The sequence below is a fragment of the Juglans microcarpa x Juglans regia genome, chromosome 5D (genome assembly GCF_004785595.1).
Source record: "Juglans microcarpa x Juglans regia isolate MS1-56 chromosome 5D, Jm3101_v1.0, whole genome shotgun sequence".
NCBI classification, from domain to species: domain Eukaryota; kingdom Viridiplantae; phylum Streptophyta; class Magnoliopsida; order Fagales; family Juglandaceae; genus Juglans; species Juglans microcarpa x Juglans regia.
This window is the reverse complement of record NC_054602.1, coordinates 6,809,259-6,825,321: the sequence shown is the minus strand read 5'-3', so window position 1 is coordinate 6,825,321 and position 16,063 is coordinate 6,809,259. Positions and strand designations below refer to the sequence as shown.

Below are 16,063 nucleotides of genomic sequence, written 5' to 3'. Positions count from 1 at the left end.
CAAATTTTGTAGAACCATTATGTGCCCTGAGCTTTGTTTTTCCTGCAGTCATTCGAATAATCAAACTCGGAAGATGCAAGGCAAAATGTAAAATTAAAATTTAACATCTCTTAGCAGATTTTTAGGCTGTTACTCGTTGATCTTAGGTCCGTTTGGAACTTAGACCGAACTATCTAATTTTAAGTTAGAGTTTGGATATCTAAATACCAACTCTCAAATCATTAAAGTCATATCAATTTAAAACTTCTCTACATGTAAAATCTACAACTTTTTTCAACTCAACACCTCTTTACATGCAGAACTCGCAATCTTTTTTAACTTCTAATAAATACATCTAAACTCATCTTAACATTTAAAAAATCTAAACTCATTTTAGATGGGCCTAGCAAAACTCACTTCACCATCTCGATTCATTATTATTTATAAAGAATTCAACTCATTTTAACTCAGCTCAACATTCAAATGGAATCTTACTGTTCGATTAAGTTATGAATTCAACATCCAAGGATTTTGTCAATCTCTTAACCGTGTAATCTGCAGCTAACTCCTCTGTCTCTTTGCAGATTACTTGGATTGAGGGCAACCCCTCATGGTTAAGCTGGCATTTGTCGAAAGTTTATGGCAAATTAAATTAGGAAGAATATTTCACAATAAGAGCAAGCAAATATAGGGTGGCATTACCTTGACTCACCATGTGACACTTTGCTTAAAATATGAGCATGCTAGTAAAATAAAAGCCATTTATATATATATAGGTAAATTCAAACCAAAACATATAAGATTAATGAGGGTGTTAATGAATTAATCTAAATCCAGATTTGTCTTACCTTTTGTCACTATGAAACAAAACAAAGATGCGCAATGCATAATTTTAAAGGTACCATACTATAATACAACTCCACCACAGAGGTGATTGAGCCCTTATCCTCTTCAACCACTCCCCTTGTATAATTTAGATCTATGTCTCTGTCTTGGCTGCTTGAAAATAAGCTATCTAAACCATGGGCGGCTATAAATTTTTATTTAAATTGTTTTGAAGTAACCACCAAATATATATATATATATATATATATGGGTGCAACTCAAGGCAAAGAATTTGCCAGCTATATATAGCACCTAAAAGTCAAGAAATTTGTTGGTTCAAGTTTGACTTTAAGGTTAGGGCGGCCAGAGAATTCAATTACAACTATTAGAAAGCTAAGCTGCTTCTCTTCTTTCAAGCCAACCAAAGTGGGCATTTAAGAATCACTGGCATCATTATCTTTGATTCAACACCATAACAAAAGGGGCATGAGTTTAAGAAATTATTCCTTTTGTTTTTGTTTTTTGTTTTTTTTTTTTTTGCTTTTGCCGGCAATCAGAAAATTACATGAAAAAATCGAAGAAAGTTAAAAAGAGTTTTGATTCGCCCAAAAGAAATTTCTCTAAAATTTTCGATTGGAAACTATTTTAGCAGACCAATTGTGAATGCTCGAAATATCCCGATACTTTTCGACATGACCGACCATGATTAGTGGGTCCCGATCAAATATATCCGAGACTATACAAACCATGCTCAGATAAAGGGCAGAAAAAAAAACAAAGACATTATTATTATTATTATTATTCATTCATTTACGAAGCTGAAAACAAAGGCAAATTCTTTTTCTAATGAAAAAAATTACAAAAAAAGAAAAACAATGTAACAAAGAGAAAAGAATTGGTGTCTTATGGCGCACGAAACGCGCACAATTTGACAAACTGGGGGGGTGTTACACGCGTGTCAGCAGATCTCGACTCGTGGTCCCACGCCGCGGAAGACGACGGAGCACTCCGGCAGCTCCCCTAGATCGGCGTAGAGCAACTCGTCCTCCTCCCTCATTGGGAAAAACATCGCCACGTCGGCGTCGCCTGAAATCCTCTCCGCAAAAATGGGGCTCTCGAGCACTGTCGACGATGTCGTCTCCATGTCGCCGAACCAACTGAACTCGTCGCTCGCCATCAACGACGACTCGTCCCCTAGATCCGCGAACTTCTCCTCCGGCTCGGGCTTGGCGCTTGCGACGGTTTCGGGCTTTATGGGTTTGTTCATCGAGTGGTGGTTTCTAGAAGCCGGCCATGGATGGTTGTGCTCGCACGAGTAGGTGACCACTAGCATCGTGGGGTCCACGCGGCTCCTCTCTACCTGTTTTCTCGCCGGACATCCCTTCGAGCTGCTGCACCTGTAGTAACCCCTGCGATAAATCGAACATACAACCTTCGATCAATCTCTACTTCTACAGCCATACGTATATACGCAGAAGGAAGTTCGATAGATATAGTTCAGTTACCTGGGATAGGGAGATCCTTTGATGGGTTTCTGACCATACTTCCTCCAAGCCCAAGAATCGGACGGTGGAGTATTGCTCTCTCCCTTGAGCCGGGACCCTTCTACGTCCTTGATCGGTACTGACACCACTCTTTTCTGTATTGCACGCCGACTGCAACAAATACCATCACGTTTTCAGCTGTTAGGCTCAAAGATAACAACTTTTCCTCCAAGAAATAAGAAACTTTAGGAGTTGGTTGCGAATTACGCAGAGTGAGAACTAGTGAAAGTGTCTACGTTTCATCTTGTGCATGTGAAGGGTGAGGCGTGAATCACGAGGATGATAGGGCATATGAGATAGTAGAAAAACACTGACCTTTTTCTCGGGGACGAAACGGAGGAGGTGATCTTCATGTCGTCAAAGATGGTGGAAGGAGGGGATTCGGCCCCATTTTCTGGGATGCTGTCAATGTTCTCTTCTTGTCCAGAGCTACTGATAAAAGAGCTGGTGATGAACCTGCCGTCCATGCCTAAGTATTCACGATATATGCTGGATATAGAGCTCTCTGTATTTTACCGTTTGGTACTAGTACTGCTGATGATAGTTTTAGGAAATATACAAAGTGACTGACGGGGAGAGAGAGAGAGAGAGATAGATAGATAGATAGATGGGGGAAGAGGAAGAAATTGGAGAAGGTCATGAACAAAATGGGGTCCTTTAAAAATGGGCCGGCATGTTGGCTGGTTATTAGTTTATTTCAGGACGTGCAAACAAATGTATTGGATAAATAATCTTCTAATTAAACTATACATATTCGCATCGCGATTTGAAAGCAACTTTAATGATTTTTTGGATAAATCTCAAGTTTTATTAGTCTTTAGGAAATCAAATTACATGAAGTTTTGATTCATTCTATCAAGCCTAGAATATTACAACAAAATCTACATTAAAAAAATATTTATGAAAATAAGAATTAACAAAGCTATTAATATGTCACAAATTTGGTGATGTTTAATTTCATTTTCGGTTTAATGAAACCTGAATTAGCTTCGATTTTAGTTGAATTCCAATCATATAGGTTGGTTTAATTTGAACTTCTTCGATATTTTGTTGGCCTTTTTTTTCTTTTTAATTCTTAATACCATCAAATGATCAACGGACCGAGGTTGAGAACGATTCATTGGTGAGAACTAACTCATTAAACTATATCCAGATTATTATATAAATTAGGCTGATTTGATTATACAAAATCAAATTATATCATCTCATTTTATATAATCATTATAATTTTTTTAAATTATCATATAAAAGATCTCATCTCATTTTATTTGAAGTGCGAGACTAAAGACTTACACGATAGACACTTAATTAGAATGTAAAAAAGGCGCTTCCTCCCATTCAAGTTTTCAGGCATAATCGCAAGCGTCCAAATAATCTGATCGCAGATTAATCCAAACTAATTAACTAAACTCTCTGGCTTACAAAAATAAATTTAATAAATAAATACTAATATATAATAAAAAAATCTCTCACTTCAATAAAAGGGTGAGACACTTTGATCGGGTTCACATGGCCTTTTCGATTAAGGCACAGTGCAATGTAATCAACCTACTTAATTATTTGTAGCTGATGATGTCATCAACTTCGTCTTTATCATTTCCTTCATCCAATGGCACCGTTCCTCCCATGCAACTTACCCTACATTTAAATTTGCATTTCTTTATTATTTAGAAAAGTCAAATGAATCTTCTCTTAGTTATCATCTACGTTAATTTTTTCCCCCTCATATTGAGCAATATCACACATATTAAACAATCTCGAAGAGATACCATTAAATTTTCATATATATATATTTTTTGAACGGGTCAATATTTAATAAAAAAAAATTTCACTGAATATGTCTTGTTATATAAATAAATAAAATAAACGGTTGAGATAATTGATTGTGGTGAATAAAAAGCTGATCTCATCCGTTTATTTTTTTAATATAATACATGAAAATCATTGGGTGTAGCAATTTTTTTTTTGAAATCTCAACATCATCATCTTTTAATCTAATTACTCTTTCCAACAACATATATGCATGCATGATGAACCTAACACATCAAATTTGTGTTCACATTAATTCAGACAAAGTTTTCAGTAGGTATATACCTTTTCCTTCGATCGATCCCATATTTATATATTAGAGTGACAAAAAATACCACCAAAAGCTAGCTAGGCAGAAAATTAAAGGAACCCACATGAGCTATACTACGTACATAGGATTATCACTAATTAAAGGAAACAAACTTCTATCATCTAGAGGGTTATCACTAATTAATCAAAGTATATATATATATATATATATTTATAGAATTCTGACGGTCGAACATTGAAATTAATTCTTGAGAAATCTTGGTGTAGTTCCACATTTGACAATATTGCATATATAATATTTATATAAGTTGGAAGGAAGATAAATAGATAGCTAGCCCACGCCCACGATGTTGAAATACGTGGGAGTCTTGACTGGGTCATGTACTGTTATTGCTGTCTGTCCCTCTCAACTCGGAAATGACCAATTGGACAATTTGCTACCTAAATCATGAAACATATAAATAAAATGTTAATATATATGGTGTTGATGAATGCGTGAAGCAATGTGACTATATAATAATTTTCTGTTCACGACTTGGCATTATTTTTTCTATTTTCTTTTTTCTTTTCTAATTTGAATATATTCTATATATCCTCTCTAGTGTTAGATTATTTGATCATGTTCTCCATCTGAGACTTCCTTAACCCACGGCATATTCTTTAATGCCCCAATTGCATATACACTTCTCTCTCTCTCTCTCTCTCTCTCTCTCTCTATATATATATATATATATATATATTGTGTTTGGTTAAATTGATTTACTCTTTGTCAAATCTATCTCATAAAAGTCTCAACGACCACATTTCCAAGGAACAGAAACTTCCTCATGCCTTCCTCTAATTTCATATTCATATATATTTATCTCTTGCGACTCTCTCCTGAATTCCAACATGTTCCTTTTTTTTTCTCTACGCAGGCCTGGACAACAATATCTCTCTCACTTTTCTTTTCTTTCTCACTTTTCTTTTGCGTGCCTTATATATATATAAATATAGTATGTATGTATGTATCTATGTATGTATACACTTCATAGTTTAACAAAAATCAAACATGACCAACGTGTTGTCGGTGTGAGTTATATATACTTAAGTGTATATACATACAAAATTGTATGTACCATTATTTCTGATTCCAATCACTGGTAACCAATGAAGTGTAATTCGCACGTCCTCCGGCCAGCCGGCCCTTGTTATAGAGGGGTCAGAAGTTGAACAGTAATCTTTCGACACAACTCCCTATCGTCGAAGGAGAAGTGATACAGTTACAAAGAAATTTCATAAAAATAAATTGATCTGATATGATTTTATATAATATATTAGATCTACTTTATAATAAATATAATTTTTTACAATCTTATGACATACCATATCAAATCTTGCACGTCAGTTTGTAGATTTACTTTTATAAGATTTTTTTGCGAGTAAAATATTTCTTTTATCGGAGATCCCATTATTTGAGAAGGATGAAGGATCAAAATGCATGCATATGATAAATTAAACCGCTTGACAATTCTTCCTCCCCGGAACTATCTGTGCGTTTGATTTTAATGTCTAACTTTGCCTAGCCCAATGTTCTAGAATTTAGATAGGTTGAGTAGTTAATGACTACGATTAAGATACATGTTAGAGTTACTTTCAAATTCTAATTAAGACCTAGAACGGGAAAAAAGATGAATACAAGAATCTTAATTATAATATTCATTAATGTTCCTCTCCTGTACGTAAGTCTATCGAGTACTAAAACTAATCAAGTCCTCGATAAATATAATTAACTACAACAGATCAAATTAATTATTTATTTTGACGAAATCTTTCATCTAAAAATGGTATTTATATATGTTGTAGCGATTATAGTATTTATCTTATCATGTATTTATTTAACTCTCACTTTAGACTAAGGTTCGGACAAAACTCGATCAAAGAAAACGGAGATGAAATATATATGCTGCTGTAATATTCTAATGTCCTTCATTTGATCCACCCGGCCGGTTGTTGGGAGTGATATAAGTGCCTTCAAAAGGGACAAATCTCTAAATTCACTTGAAGAGGGAATGAATTGTTAGCAAAACCAGAATTTATTAAATGATTTACGATGGATGAAGACAACACATGATGATGCATATGAAAAGTTTGACATGGACTCAATGGCCCTCTACTTCTTATCTAAAAGAAAAATACTTTATGCATAAATAGATCTCTTAAAAATAAAAATGTACAACTATACTTTAAATTAAAAAATTACTTTTATTAATATAAAATAAATATAACGCATCATATAAAACCATATCTGTGTATGAATTTAATTTTATATAATCTTTTTATGTTAGTAGAATTTCTCGTAAAGAAAACATCTAATTCAAACATTAATGTTCAAAAAATAAAAATTAAAGAAAAAATCTAAAATTTCGTTATTAAGTGGGTGACATGATCCACCAGGATAAACTAATAATAAAGGGTCAGATGATAACGATGTCTTATGCAGACTTTTCTTTGTCTTCTTATAAGATTAATATTTAATTAGTAGGGCCACTTCTTCATTATCCGTTCCTTTTGTTTAACTTGTAACTAATTTTTTTTTGTTCTTAGTGCCTGCCTAGCTATATATGTTCACAATGTACATATTTATAATATTGCTGTTTCGATGTTTTCAATGCTTAGCTTGTACCTTTGCATTATTGCGTGGGAAGTTCCTAGCCTGTGTGCATTGATGGATGTATAAAGAATTATTGATTCTTGACAAATTAATTAACGGATGCATCTATAAATATAATATTGGGTTTGTGTTGGGTTTAGAGTTGGATTAATTAACAACTAATTATTTGTATGATTATCATGTGGTAGACTGCTTTCTTAGGGTCCAAACCGAGCTAGCTAGCTCGCTCTTAATTATCAGTCCTATATTTTATTATTAAAAAAAATGATATTTGTAATTTTAAAATGTGTACATCCTGACTCTTGTGTCCTTATTTAAGAAAATAAATAAATTTGACACTTACATAAAAATATCATTTTTGATGCCGGTCAAGCGGTTGATAGTTATATTGATATTGTTATCTTTTTCTTCTAATTCGAAAATATTATTTATTATTATTATTATTATTATTATTATTATTATTTTAAAAAGATTCTTCTTATTAATTATTATTTATCATCCTATAGAGTGAATAGTAGTCACACCCACATTCTATAAAAAATATCTCTATATCTTATAAAAAAATTTCATATTTTATGAAAAAATTATAAATATAAAATATGAGAATAAATAATGACTGATGGATAAGGATTGACGATATTATTTGATAATCAACGGAACATAGAGGACGGATCCAGCCTTAGGAGTGGGGACCGTTAGAAAACTTATCCAATCTCCGGGATTTCAAATGTGAAAGTTGCTACAGAAAATTAAAAACAAAATGAGGAAATTAAAATAATATAATTATTAGACAATCTCGAAATATAATAAATAAGATTAATTTTATCTTATCATAACACAGGAAAAAGGGGAAAAGATTTTTCCTCTTAAACTGTGGCAAAAGGAGGGGAAAAGGGTAGTGAAATTTATATTTTATAGAACAATGTAGAGTGGCCAAACGTGAAAGTGACCAAAGTGAAGGAGAAGGAGATCCCACCATAAGTGTTTCGAGGCTTTGATTTTGATGAGCTTTCGATAAATCTTTTCTCACCAATCAAATGGCATGCATGCAAATTCAGCAAAGCAATAAAATTAAGCAAAGCAATAAACTGAGCAATGGCATCACTCAGCACTGAATGTATACAATATATATATATATATATATATATATATATATGAAAAATACTACAAAAAAGTCTTACACCACATACGGAGATCTAACCAATACGTAATTTGTCATTTTATTTAAACACATATATATTTAAACATTACGATAAAAGGATAAAAATGTCAAATCATATATTAATTAAATAGAAATGTATAATATAAGACTTCAATTATATATATATATATATATATATATGTATATATCCCACGTTATATTGATCGAGGAAGTGGGCATGACAGACGGACTTTACTGCCCAAATTAAAAGTTCGCCTCATTGTGTAGTTGTTGGGCCAAGGTGAATCTGATGTGCTTGCTGAATGGGAAGCTCTCATTCCGAAGGTCAGCCCAATTCCACAAAAATGGACTGGTCGGCCAGGAAATTGATTAGGTACGTACCCACTAGAAGATCTTGCGGTACACCTGTCGTCTGAGAATAATTGAGATGGTCATTTGGCAATATTTCTACCGAGTACATATTTTGTAGATTTTCTTCGATAACTAGTTAAGCATTTCTCTAATACGAATGGGGGTTTGAGGCATCGCAGGGCAACCCACATTTTATGACAATGATATATATATATTGTAAATTTTCGATGAAATTATTAGAGAGAAAAGGTAAAGTTGCAATCTATCTTTTTATATTACTGTAGCTGTACAAAAAGCTATATATAGGAACATTTACAACTTAACTAAAAAATAAACTAAACAGTTACAAGCCAACTAAATATGAAGACATCTAGTCAGCACAAATAAAAATAGTACAAACTACTTTTAATACTCTCCCTCAAGATGGAGTGTAAATGGAATGAACACCCATCTTGCGAACCAAATAATGAAATTGCTGACTACCAAGGGCTTTAGTGAGGACATCAGCAAGCTGATGTTGTGAAGAAACATGAAAAGTCTAAATAGTGTTATCTTGAATTTTGTCACGAGTAAAATGACAATCGATTTCAATATGCTTGGTATGCTAGTGAAAAACTAGATTAACAGCAATATCTAGAGCACCCTCATTATCACAAAACAACTAAGCACTTTGAATGTGATAAATCTGAAAATTTGAAAGTAAAGCAAGTAGCCAAACTATTTCATAGTTTAGAAGCCATGGATTGAAATTCCGCTTCTGCTAAAGATCGAGAAACGATTTGTTGTTTTTTACAGTTCCAAGAAACTAAAGATTCACCAAGGAAAACACAATAGCCACTAAGAGATCGACGCGTATCAACATATGCAACCCAATTTGTTGTTGACCCAACCCGTGAGTTGAAAGCCCTTTTAGGCACTGCTCTGCCTTGTGCCGCCACCTTTGGGCAACACTTCCTTTCGTGCGATCTTCCAGAAAATTTTCATCTTCTTATATGTAATTTTTCAACGCAAATTCATGAGTTCTAAAATTGCGTTATTGGCTTTTATTGTAAATGTTGGTTTGTTGGGTATTAAACGGAGTTGTTGTTGGAATTGGGCTTTGGGCAGTTGAAGTATTAGGATTTTAAATGTAGTTGTTGGAATTGGGCCTTGGGGCTAATTGGAGGACGAGATTACGTGTGTAATTGGTTGTGAACTGTATTTTTGTAATTATTATGAATTTATAAATGAGCAATTTAATATGTTATCCAATAACTGTTGAAATGCATATTTTTCGTCTTTAATACATTGTGCTGTGAAGTCACATTGTTTGTTTGGAATTGAGACTGATTATGTGGGTGCGTGTGTATCACGACCCCAAGCCGAGATGGGGCATTATCTCGTTGGAGCTCCTCTGGTCACTTGGGAGAGTAACAGACTGACGTGACGTCCCCTGAGTTGTCGTAGGGCGACGATGGGAACGGACGAGATGGTAACGCTCTCGTACCAATTCCGTGACCTTTTGGCTCGAGATGTTAGATGATGTTTGGCTATGTACGCACTGGGCGCAGAACTAGGCATCACTCATTACGAAATCTCATGCACGGACGTTACTCGTGGTGTGACGATGAAAGCTAGGGTGTGCGGACGGTCCATAAGGGAGACCGTGGTGCATGCATAATAAAATAATGCTTATGATTGGGCCAAATGAGATTTTGGCGTGAGTGATTAAAAGTATAATTTTGGGAAAAGGAAATGTGGGTTTGTTCCTTCATTTTATCCGTATCGGGATGTGTGATTGTATTAACGTGTTGTAAATCTACTGGTTGTTGTTTTGGTTAATTACTTGCTGAGATGTCATAATCTCATTGTGGTGTTTTACCCTACGGTTCCGTCTTATGGTACCGTAGAATTTGACACAGAGCCCGACTATGAACTTGAAGGGCCGACTACGCCAGAGGCTTGAGTTGCTGATATGTTGTTCAGCATTTTGAGATTTGTTTTCCTTATGTTATTTCTTGTTTTTAATTTATCTGTCAGATAACTGTATAAATCTTGTAATAATTTTTTATTGTTTTTGAACAATTCTGGTACTTAATAAAGAAAGACCTTTTTATTTCTCCGCTACGAATATTATTTTGTATGCTTATTGCATATTGTACACACTTTGAGCACTAGTAGTTGAGATGCATGATCCGTGTGGTCATCATCTCGTTGTCACGAACTCTACAAAAATAACATGTAGAAGTCGAGGGCACCACACGTGTCGTCAATAGAAGCAGAGAGAGAAGCCATCGAAGAGAGAGTAATCGCAAGAGCTTCAAGAATCTCTGATACCATATTAGAGAGAAAAGGTAAAGTTGCAATCTATCTTTTTATATTATTGTAGCGGTACAAAAAGCTATATATGGGAACATTTATAACTCAACTAAAAAATAAACTATATAGTTACAAGTCAACTAAATATGAAGACATCTAGTCAGCACAAACTACATTTAATACCTACTTTTGCTTGACATTGTGAAATATTTGACGCTTGCACATGTAGATGTAGGCTAGGCGTACATGGAGCTGATCAACTATGTGATTAATTCTCTATGTTAGTAGAATATGGTTATTTCCATCGTAAATAACTGATCACATATATAGTTTGGAATTTTTAGAGCATTATGGTGGACGATGTTATTTATTATTTAACACCTGACTTTTATCTATGATGATTAGGAGATCGAAGTTGCGAAATTTTTTCTTGCTTTAGGTGATTTATTGGTTTTGCTTAATTTTGTTAAAGCAAGTACTTTAATGTATTTTAAATAATATATACACGTACGTACAAGTTCCTTTTCTTTTCTTTATTTATTTTTTTCAGTTTTCTGTTTATTCTATCATCTCTCTTAATCTATGGCGTCATGTGCACAAATAATATTGTAATTCTATTTTTGGAGTAATAAAGAATTTCGCCCATAAATTATCATTATTTTTTACTTTATGGGTCTAAATTAAAAAACTTTTAATTTTCACTCTTTACCATCTATATTTTTTAAGTTGCACCATCAATTAAATCTAATTATTAATTAAGATGAATGAAAATTTGACTATGTGAGCCAATTTCGACAGTCAAATTTGAAATTTTTGTGGTCTATATTACAAAATTATAGGAAAAAAAGTAGTAGTGATTTGTAGAGAAAAAAGTTTTCCCCTTCATTTGATATAGATAGTAACTCGATGAACAAACACATCACTTCGAGTAAATAGTAGCTACAAATATTTCCCAAGCTTATTCATTAATGTGTTGGCCCTCCCCCTTTTTTTTCAGTTGTCCTAAGAAGAGCTTTGATTACTTCCTTTACATCCAGAGCTTGGTCTTCAGCTACAGCAATGGCTTCCAACGCAAAACAGTTGCTGCACGAAACTTTAGCTTGCTGAACATTAAGACCCATCTCATCAAACGCCTCTAGGATTGTAACCAGTTTATCTGTTCCTTTCTCACAGTTTACCCTTACTAGAAATCCCTGCCCCACCTTGTGCACTTCCACGTCCTGTTAATTCCATGCATGCACATTGGTAAGATACAATAATCATATTATGCAAAAATATGTCTGTGCGCGCGCGGGCGCGCGTGTCACAGAGAGAGGGAGAGAGAGAGAACCGGGGGGGGGGGGGGGGGGGGGGGGGGGGGGGGGGGGGGGTGTGGGCGGCACACCTTATTGGGCACTTGCATACGCTTCATCAGCTTTAGATATTGTCTTATCATAGCCGAGTACTCTCTTTTGATTGCCTCCAATTTGAGTTTTAGCTTCAGTGGTGATAGAAAGTAGTCAGTATGAGCTCGAAAAGTTTGTGAGAAATGAACAACTTTAAAAGACATTTGCTTATAGGTAAGGCAAAGGAAAGAACGTAGTCTCTGATTGCGCATTACAGATTTGGAGCTGCTATGGGCTCGCAGGATGTGAATCTTTCTTCGCAATGTCATCCTCTTTTGCAGCATGGAAGCCATCTCTCTCTCTATCTCTTTCCCTCTCTCTCGCTCTCCCTCTTTGTGTGTGGGTGTGTGTGTGTTTTAAATGTTTTGAGCAAAGTTAGATCATTTTGGCCTGGCTTTTATAGAATGGGAAAGGAGGGATGAGTATTTGGCTGATTTTATCCTGCATGGGATCTCCGATTGCCAAGCTACTACCCGTTTGTCTTGTATGAAATTGGAAAGTGCAAAACATATTATAATTGGAAAGAGAAGGCCGTTGCTCTTTGTAAAATGATAACATCAAAGTATTTTCTAAGACGTTAACATGGTCAATTAACTGAGAGCTAGCGGCATTAATGGTGCTGATCATATATATCAGGAAACTTAACGTGGTCATAATAATAATATATAATAACAAAAAGGTGTAGGAAGTTAGGACTTCAATTCCAAATTGCAATTCCATGACCCATGGTAACCATGCATTTTTTGCTGCTCGAAACGAATATTTCATCTAGCTTCCCTAAAGAGCTTGAATATGCAACGTAAAGTAGATCCTGATTTACCGTACTGGGCGTGGCTAGTTTTAATGAAAAGAAAATTACAACATGAACCGATGGGGATTAATTCGAGACAGCTAGACAAGAAATGCCAAAAGACGAACGGCTAGCTCATGATCAGTTGAAATGGAAAGCGGATGATATAGTTGTCATATTCACAAGCCTGTTAAAAAATGCATGGGAGGGGTTGTGGGAGCTGGTGAGTCAGACAACAGCGAGTGAGGCAGTGAATTAAGGCATTAATTACCTGTACTCTTTCACCGTTCACGGGCCTCTCGATTGGTTTCGCTTTGTCTCCCATGCATGCATGCCACCCTCTGCTGGCTGCTGCTGCTGCTGCTTGCTTGTGGCCCGCAGGTCACATGCTCCGACATTGCTGCAAATTCTGTTTTATTCTTTACCGTTCTTTTCTACTTCTAGATTCAGCAAAAAATTCCGTTCAGAATGCCCTTGATTTCGTACGCTTCCATATGTATGCATGCTAGCTCACGGTTCCATAGTACTGTTATGATCACAAGGCTAGCTGTTTAATTATTGCAGTTTTCACGTTAGTCTTGCACGGCCTCTTGCCTGATCTCTTCATCACAGTACTGAGGCAGGTTTACATGCATCTATATTATTTTAGTGCTTTATAATTCCTTAATTTGCTTCTTTCATTGATACGATCGATCTCTGTTCCTTTTTCCACACAACGTAAGGTACGGTTGAACTTTAAACGATTTGATTAGGAACGTACTGACAGTATTATTGAGTAAGTTCCACGTCCAGATCGAATAGTGCTCCACATGCATCAATGGATCTACGATAAGTATCGCTTTTTGCAACCAAAAAAAAGGCTCGATCGGTTTTGTTTTGTTATTTTCATTTTCTGAGCTGCTTTGTCACCTTTTCATTGTTCCCATGCTTCTTAATATATCTGTTTAGATTCGGACATATGCAGATACCATAAAACTTAATTTTCAAGATTATTGGACCTACGGACCATGGCTTCTTCTACCCTAATTAACCATGATTTACTTCCGTATTGAAACTTATCATTTTGAACAGTACTACTGGGATTTCGGGATTCTACTCCAATTTGCGCTTCTTTGTAAATACACAGTATTCGATGTTATCTTGCTGTCCATATCATGTTCTTTTCAGTACCTATTAGGACAGTAAAAGTCAGTTCTCTATCAATTATGCCTGAAGTCATTGAGACAGTAAAGAATGCTGCGTAACTCGATATAACTTTGCATAAAGCGGTCGGGATCAGTGACAGAATGAATTTCCTTGAAGTACATGATCTACTATCGATACACGAGTCCGAATCCAAGGAAAGACTAGGGATTCTTGATTTGTTGTCATGGAGGACAGACCAATAGAAGATCAGAGCAGATAAGCTGCCTTTTCCAACCAAGTTCGGTGCGGATTCATCCTTCACGTTATTTCTTTTAGCTCATTTTCTTGCTTTCTGGCATTCTCTGCTCTCCCTCCTCGTTTGGATTTTTCTGTAGATATTCCTGTTGGAAGCCAAATTCAGATAAAGAGGAAAAAAAAAAAAACACAAAGGAAAGTAGATGATTATGATCTGCAATTTTTTTAAACGAATATCTTATACATGATGATACAGTGAGTGCTCGGTTCATTCCCGTAAGCAACAAAATGCCAAGCATGTAGGACTGTCCTGGGTGTTATTAAATACAAGACTTGTCAACTTCTCAATTTCTTTCTGTCCAAAGGCAGGCAATAACATGAAAAAAGCCTTATAAGGACGATTTGGATTTTAATGGCTGCATGCATGCCAGCTTCTTGCACGACTTGGTAGCCTTATTTCGTGTAAAAAGCCAGCCTCTCATTTGAGAGCCATCAGGGGTACTTGATCTCTGTCTACTCCTCCATTCGATCTATTTCTTTGTCGACTTGTGCGTGTCGACGTCTCTGTCTAGTCCTTCAATAATCAAATCACTGAATGATCAGGGAGGATGAGATCAATGGCCGGAATTGCGTTGCATGTGATGTACTTGATCAACAGGCATAATATCTCGATGATGATTGCCTAGATAATTAATCTTGATTAATCTGAATTACATAGATTATCAGTAAAAGAGTACTCCCGGCCCCTCGCTGATAATAATGTTGTTTGTATCCAGAATATATAATAGATGCTTTGGTGATCGTACGTGATCTAGTAGGGCTACGTTTAAGGCTTCTCCAACGTACGATAGGACGTTGATCTTCATGTAACCTTTTGGCTAGGTTCACGTTTGGGTGTGAATACGTGAGATGTGCATGTAAGACCCAGCCACTGCCATCCATGCACGTGGTTCACATTTCCAGAATCGCTCGCACGGGTTCACGTCATTCGTTGCACAGGTTCCCGTCCAGTTTCTTTTCCATTTTCATGCATGTCCGTTCATCATTTTTCCTCTAGGTTTTATCTCTTTACTACTTTTATCTTATATATATATTAAACATCTTCAACCCTAAATTAATTGCCGCTGCCTTCTCTTTCACATCTCAGCCACTCTGAGTTCATCACCCCTATCGTACCCCCTGCTTGAAGCTGCCACCAGCGCCCTTGAAGCATTTGTTTTCAAGCCTCGTTTTCCTCTGTTTTATTACCCAAAAACAGGGCATTTCAGCCACCTTCAAGCCGCTGCAACCGCCTTCCATCGTGAGCTCCACCGCGTTTTGTCCCCAGAGAAACTGCCGGGGAGGGCATCCCATCACCCTAGTCCGTCGCATGCCGCCTCGAGTTCCTCGGTAAGAGCACGCCATTTCTATTGGTTTCTCTTCTCTCTCAGTTTCTCCCTCGTTGTCTCACCGTATGTCTCTCTCGCTCTCGCCGCCCAGCGTAGGTGGACTTGCTGCCGTACCCCCTCCATTGCACTCCAGTCGCGCCACCGTAGTCAACCGCCAACTCCACGTCGTCGTGTCCCCATCTCCCCGTAAGTGCTGCCGCTGCACTGTTGTTGCGTTTTTGTTCTCTGT

At 36.1% G+C, this 16,063-nt stretch overlaps 2 protein-coding genes and 1 long non-coding RNA gene across 3 annotated transcripts; 1 reads left to right on the top strand and 2 right to left on the bottom strand.

Moving 5' to 3' along the window:
• Positions 1–1,586: 1,586 nt before the first annotated feature.
• Positions 1,587–3,044, bottom strand: LOC121264878 (probable WRKY transcription factor 65). Its single transcript, XM_041168216.1, has 3 exons — positions 2,664–3,044; positions 2,310–2,459; positions 1,587–2,213 (listed from the first exon to the last, which is right to left on the bottom strand). The coding sequence occupies exons 1-3, from the start codon at positions 2,813–2,815 to the stop codon at positions 1,763–1,765; spliced, it is 753 nt and encodes a 250-aa protein (XP_041024150.1). The 5' UTR covers positions 2,816–3,044; the 3' UTR covers positions 1,587–1,762.
• An 8,710-nt stretch (positions 3,045–11,754) lies between these two features.
• Positions 11,755–12,737, bottom strand: LOC121264880. Its single transcript, XM_041168219.1, has 3 exons — positions 12,492–12,737; positions 12,276–12,368; positions 11,755–12,111 (listed from the first exon to the last, which is right to left on the bottom strand). The coding sequence occupies exons 1-3, from the start codon at positions 12,567–12,569 to the stop codon at positions 11,857–11,859; spliced, it is 426 nt and encodes a 141-aa protein (XP_041024153.1). The 5' UTR covers positions 12,570–12,737; the 3' UTR covers positions 11,755–11,856.
• A 492-nt stretch (positions 12,738–13,229) lies between these two features.
• On the top strand, positions 13,230–14,771 carry LOC121264881. Its single transcript, XR_005940568.1, has 2 exons — positions 13,230–14,494; positions 14,703–14,771. It is a non-coding gene; the product is annotated as an uncharacterized LOC121264881 (long non-coding RNA).
• Positions 14,772–16,063: the final 1,292 nt, after the last annotated feature.

What these genes read in the sequence shown, in the direction of transcription:
- LOC121264878 (XM_041168216.1), bottom strand. Translation starts at nt 2,815, where the DNA reads ATGGACGGCAGGTTCATCACCAGCTCTTTTATCAGTAGCTCTGGACAA. An exon ending in GTTTCGTCCCCGAGAAAAAG is followed by an intron (nt 2,460 to 2,663) that starts GTCAGTGTTTTT and finishes TATTTGTTGCAG; the next exon opens with TCGGCGTGCAATACAGAAAA. An exon ending in AAAGGATCTCCCTATCCCAG is followed by an intron (nt 2,214 to 2,309) that starts GTAACTGAACTA and finishes GATTTATCGCAG; the next exon opens with GGGTTACTACAGGTGCAGCA.
- LOC121264880 (XM_041168219.1), bottom strand. Translation starts at nt 12,569, where the DNA reads ATGGCTTCCATGCTGCAAAAGAGGATGACATTGCGAAGAAAGATTCAC. An exon ending in CCCATAGCAGCTCCAAATCT is followed by an intron (nt 12,369 to 12,491) that starts GTAATGCGCAAT and finishes TCACCACTGAAG; the next exon opens with CTAAAACTCAAATTGGAGGC. An exon ending in GTATGCAAGTGCCCAATAAG is followed by an intron (nt 12,112 to 12,275) that starts GTGTGCCGCCCA and finishes TGGAATTAACAG; the next exon opens with GACGTGGAAGTGCACAAGGT.